At 49.8% G+C, this 5767-nt stretch overlaps 3 protein-coding genes across 3 annotated transcripts; 1 reads left to right on the forward strand and 2 right to left on the reverse strand.

Moving 5' to 3' along the window:
- The first annotated feature begins 905 nt into the window (after positions 1–905).
- Positions 906–1776, forward strand: PPTG_06838 (hypothetical protein). Its single transcript, XM_008900881.1, has 4 exons — positions 906–1191; positions 1255–1344; positions 1410–1511; positions 1585–1776. The coding sequence occupies exons 1-4, from the start codon at positions 945–947 to the stop codon at positions 1719–1721; spliced, it is 576 nt and encodes a 191-aa protein (XP_008899129.1). The 5' UTR covers positions 906–944; the 3' UTR covers positions 1722–1776.
- Positions 1488–4394, reverse strand: PPTG_06839 (hypothetical protein). The gene has a single exon (XM_008900882.1). The coding sequence runs from the start codon at positions 3887–3889 to the stop codon at positions 1781–1783; it is 2109 nt and encodes a 702-aa protein (XP_008899130.1). The 5' UTR covers positions 3890–4394; the 3' UTR covers positions 1488–1780.
- Positions 4395–4745: 351 nt separating this feature from the next.
- On the reverse strand, positions 4746–5735 carry PPTG_06840 (hypothetical protein; the record flags this gene model as incomplete). The annotated part of the gene is made up of 1 exon (XM_008900883.1): positions 4746–5735. One exon carries the CDS (start codon positions 5733–5735, stop codon positions 4746–4748), a length of 990 nt encoding a protein of 329 aa, XP_008899131.1.
- Between the last annotated feature and the right edge of the window lie 32 nt (positions 5736–5767).

The following is a 5767-nucleotide window of genomic DNA, read 5'->3' on the forward strand; positions in this document are numbered from 1 at the left end:
AGACTTGTACTCGTTGAGTAGCTGTCTTGCTCATAGTGACGTCGTCTGCAGCACGTGAGGACGGTGCTGTGACCATCAACTACGGATTGTTCGTGGAGAATGCTATGACCTTCCTGATCAACGCCATTTTCCTGTTTTTTGCAGTCAAGAAAGGTGCGTTGCGTTTTTCTCGTCTTTGCTGTGTTTGAGATACTGGTACCGATATGGGATTGTTGGCTTGTCCAGTGTTTGAAGTGGTGTTTAAACGTAACGTGCTGGTCAAGAAGCAGTGCCCATACTGCAAGGAATTTGTGAAGGGTGATGCAACTCGCTGCAAATACTGCCATTCTGACATTGAGTGTCCACCGAGCTCGCGAGGTTTTTGGATGACACCTGTCTGATATTTTATCTATCAATTACTTACACAACTGGTTATTGAGGGTCATGTTTCTTGACGCGATCGTTCAATTTCTCGGCCCAGACAATTTTTGGTTGGTGACGCTTAAACATGACCAGCTTATCAAAAAGCTGTCTGAAGAAAAATCGGGCTCAACACCGAAAAACTGGAAAGCTGGTGTAGCCGTCAAGGTGGACAAGCCTACGCTGCTGTAACAAAGTAAACAAGGCCAATGCATCCACGAAAGCTACTTCGAAGTATTTTTTTCATTGTAAGCTTATCATACACTGCTGGTCCGCTCGCTGAGCTCGAACTCAAAAATCCCTGCAGTCTCCAACTGGCATCGTATCAGTATTTCAATACGAGCCCAGATTGAACAGCATCAAATAATTCAGGATACCTGCAACTACCGATAACAATATTCTCTCTTACGGCCCACGCCTGGCAAAGTTCCAGTCGCTTTGGCAACACCTGTAGAAAAACCATGATGTCTCTGCCGCTAATTATACAGCATTCCCGTCGTATTCACATTATTAAATCGCTTATCCGGTCAGTGTTAGCGCCCTTCATGCGTTGGAACCCGTTCGCTGCGCCACCTCCCCCGCCTGAGAATGCATCGCTGCTCGGTCGCATGCAGGAGCTGGCGAGTCGTGAGCTCGTAACAACGCGTGCGTTGCTCACGGACTTCCAGGAGTTCATCCAGCAGGGCAACATGCTTAACATGGCGGTGGGTCTCATCCTGGGGTCGTCTTTCTCCGCTATTCTCAACTCCTTAGTTGTGGACATTCTATCGCCGATCATCAGCCTATTCACAGGTATTTCAATTACCCAACAGCACAGTTGTGGCAAAAGGATACCAACTCGATATTTGATTGCAGAACGAGGGATTGCGAACCACTACTGGCCCGTACGATGTCCGTCAACGACCCCCGAGTGCTCAGGAGATACCTGGCAAACGTGGAAGGAAGGTAAGACGGTTTGTAGTGTATGACGATGTTTTTGATGGTAGTTCTCATCCTTAATAATGCCACAGCTCGAGATGCAGGTGCCGTGACCATCAACTACGGGTTGTTCATTGAAAACATCATCAATTTCATCATCAACGCTCTCTTCCTGTTCATTGCTGTCAAGAAAGGTGCGTGCATGCATCCGGACATTAATTTAAATTGATAAAAATACTAACTTATGATGATGACTGCGCTTTTTAGCATTGGAGTTCGTCTTCAAACTCAAAGTGGGTGTCAAGAAGCAGTGCCCTTACTGCAAGGAGTTTGTCAAAGGTGCTGCCACTCGATGCAAAGACTGTGGATCGGATATTAGTAACCATCCGAGCACTGGAGGATAAACAATGACCCAGACCTTTGGATGAAACTCGGTAAAAACAGACATTTCATTTTGTCGATCTTACACTTTGTCTTGCACCGTCGACAGTCGAGATTTCGAGGATGGCGACGTATTGCCTGGGACTGGCAACTCTCGAAGTAAACGCACTGCCTCTTCCACTGAAATACTCGGATCATTCGCTAGAATACGCTTGATAATATTGGTGGAGGCCACGATGTCATGCAGTCGGCTCTTAGCGTTCGCAATGGCGAATCGTACTTTACGCACCGCCAGTTTCTCCTGCATATCCGACAAGACTTGAATCGTCGTAGCGTCCAGATCATTCATATTGCACATATCCAGCACCACACCACGCGTAATAATGCCGTTCGCTTTCAAGCGCGTCATTTCACGCTCAGCGAAGAGAGCCACACGCTCGCAGTTGGCAAAGTACAGCGAACTGTCGACACGAATGACAATGACATCGCCGAGATCGTGTGCTTCACTGAAAAGTTCACGGTCGACATATCTCCCGTTGTCCAGCTCGCCAAGGATCACAACGGGTTGTGTCTTGGTCTTCCACATGAGCGCCAGTACTGAGCATACAATGGATGCAATGAGGCCATCCAGCACTCCAAGACCAAGCGTCAAGATGAACGATGCAGTCCATACAACGAACTCATCGCGTTTGACTCGGTACAGCCACTTGGCCTCCTTGAACTCGACCAACGAGTATCCAGCAACAATAATGATCGACGCCAGTGTTGCACTCGGAAGATAATACATGGCACTCGTCAGCGTGTACAGCGCGAGGATCACAATCAACGTCGTGATAATTGACGATAGTTGTGTATGGGCGTTCAATAGATTGACTGCAGTACGGGACATACCTCCCGTAGGGGGCATAGCCTGGAAAAAACCGCAGACGACACTGGCAACGCCCAGACCCGTGAGTTCCTGGTCACAATTAATATCTTCGCCACGCTGAATAGCCAAACGTTTGGACATAGCGATGCTCGACAAGAAAACGACGACTACGACTGTAAGCGAGTTGTACAGGATCGTTCCAAAGCGGTCACTTGCAATTAGTCCCTCATCGAAGCCATACCAAGGCACTTTGGGATCGGGAAAGCCGCCTGGAATCGTACCCGTTAGTTTCAGACGCGACGAACCAAGCACGTATCCAACGATACCACCGACAATGCACACCACCAATGGACCAAGGTCACAAATTGTACGCACAAGGAAAATACCGAGAAGTTTGGTTTTCGACTGTTTCGGTTTTTCGTCAGCCAAATTCTTCTCGGCCACTTCACTTAGAGGCGTGTGGTCACCACGACGTTGACGTGCAGACTCCATACTCATATACTGTTGATCCGTTAGAGAAAAACCGTGACTATGCGTCACCTCAGCATTGTTATTCACCACCGGAGTGACGATCTGTTCGGTCTCCTCTTTGGTCGGTTTGTCAGTCTCGAATAGCTGCATCAGCACTGGCGACGGGAAGAATTTCTTCTTAAAAAGTTTAACACCAATTAGATACACGATGGAAACAGCAGCCACCGCAAACGCAGTCAAGTTGGTGCTTCCGATGTGGTTAAAAACCTGGTACACTGTCTGCGGTGGGTAGTCCTGTGACGGGAATTTGATGCCCAAAGCGTTCGAGAACTGTGACAACATGATGAGGATGCCACCGGCCGATACAAAGCCGCCCATAACTGGTCGAGAGAAGAAATCAGCGAGTTGGCTTAGGTTCAGGATCCGTACGATCAGCAGGATGCAGCCACTTAGGAAAGCCATCATGATACCGGTAGCTACTCGCTCGTTCTCATCGTCAATGTCCTCGAGAATGGTACCAACCAATAGTGAGACTTCAGAGCCGCTGGAGACTGACAGCACCGTGCTGGACCCGAAGATAGCGTACACTAACGGAGCCGTGGCAGCAGTGTACAGGCCGTGGTGAGCCGGGACGTTCATGATCGTGGAAAGCGACACCTCCTGCGGGATGAGCATCATGGCTACGGTGATACCGGCCACGATGTCGAATTTAAGGTCCTTGGCCAAGTTGTACTGCGGCAGCCAACGGAAGATCGGTGCGTAGTGCTGTAGCTGCTGCATCCACGTCCTCTTGGGCATCGCGAACCGCTCGCTCTCGTGATGACCCGTTAGTTGGCGAATGAACGACGCCATCGTGGATCTTGGACTTGTGCCAAAAGCAGCAGAATGAAGAATGAGCTCTGCAGAGGACTGGGCTGGTCATGGCGAAGTGGCTTAGAAACGAGCATCCCGACTAAAGACTGTGACACGCACTGCTAGTGTTGGAGAGGGAATGCACTGGTTTGACGGTTAATGTACGCCAATGAAGGCGGCGTACTCAGTCGAGGTGGCGTGGGATACTGAGATGACTGACACGTGATCGCCAGGAATGGTGTGACGAGCGCCGTTGCGGGGATCAAGACGCGCACTATTGTATCGGATTGCTCAGACCACTTGCATGAACGACAGACTGGAAGCGAAGCGGTAGGAAGGTATAATCAAAACACAGTCGAGGTTGCTGGCGCTTCAAGACTGCTGTGCGCGTACTTGTTGCCTGTTGCTTGGATCTTTAACGGATGCAGTTGACCGTGGACGGTCTCAGCAATACAACGCCGGAATGCCGTGGGAATGTGTCGACGGCGTTATGCGCTGCCATTGGCGTTTGCTGCACCAATGCAATCGGCAGAATGCAGCACGTCAAAAATGTGTTAATGACATGCTTGCGCATGATCTCCAGCTCTCTAGAGCATTTAAGGATGTTGAGGCGGGCCGCTTCGTCTACATGTAGTGTCTGGTATTATAGCCCCTCCTAGTGTTCGCTATCTGTTAATATGCTTTTCACCGAGAGTGTCACCCTCTGAAATGAGGATTTCTCTCGACTTTCTGGCGCCTACCTACTCTATAGAGCAAACAAGATAATAATGCCTGAGCAGGCTGTCCTAGAGAGATTGCTACGAGCCTCCTCGACACATTGCTGCATCGAGGCACCCGTGGACACTTGCCGTTGTTTTCACGTTCTTGGTCTTGAAAACGCGAGTGGTCTTGGTTGACCACGAAGCTTGCACTCGATCAGAAGCATCAGCATGTTCTTCGAAGCGTTCTCGTCTCGATTCACAGTCATACCGTGACAGCCATTGTTGGTGCAATGGAGTACACTGTGGACCTTCAATGTACGCTCGACGCCATCCTTCTTGCATAGACGCTTGCTGTACTGATTCTTCATTTCGCAATGACACACCGAGTGAAGCTTGCTTGTTCGAAACTCGGCAATCGATTCCACGCGACAGTGCTTCTTCAGCTCTCGTCGGAATGAGTTAACTGGACCCGCCGGACACTTTTTGATTAGCCCGCTCACGTCGGTGTTGCTCCAGTCACCGAAGCCAACAACCGTTCGCCTTCCCGCTGGAGCAGTCAACCTCTGACAAAGCTGACGCAGTTTCTTCTTCGCGAGAATGTAGCGGCGGAATCTCAGCTTGCGAAAAGGCTTGTGCATGCGAAAGTCCAGCAGTAAGTCCATACGAGGAGTCATGAACTTCACATAAGCTTCAAGTTGTTCGAGCGAGGCAGTCTTCTTTGTCGGCATGTTGCGCACAGCTTCGAGAACGTCGGGACAATTCTCTTGCCAGACCTTCGTTTTCTGATTGCTCTTCTTGTAGTGAGCGTCTTCATAGAACTCTCGAGTCGTGCAGAAGATCTTTTCACCGAATTGGTTCGTCGCCACAAATAGATCACGTCGACCGGGATCAAGACCCCACAACACATCGTAGTCCTTCTCGTCAAGCGCAGTTTCAACGATCTCTCGCTTCGGCTTACGCAAAACGATGCTCACAGCCTTGCCGTCCGTCTCAATCACACCAGAAAACTTGCGGTTGACAGTTTCGAACTTCTCGATCTTGAACAGCTTCCGCCACCAAGAGTCTGCCTCCGCAATCCAAACGTCTTCATTTGGCACCGCAATGCCAGCGCGCTTCAACAACGCACGAAGTCCGAGATTACACATCGTGAAATGACTGCACTCAAAGCCCTTCTTGG

This window comes from Phytophthora parasitica, assembly GCF_000247585.1.
Source record: "Phytophthora parasitica INRA-310 unplaced genomic scaffold supercont2.10, whole genome shotgun sequence".
Classification (NCBI taxonomy): domain Eukaryota; phylum Oomycota; class Peronosporomycetes; order Peronosporales; family Peronosporaceae; genus Phytophthora; species Phytophthora nicotianae.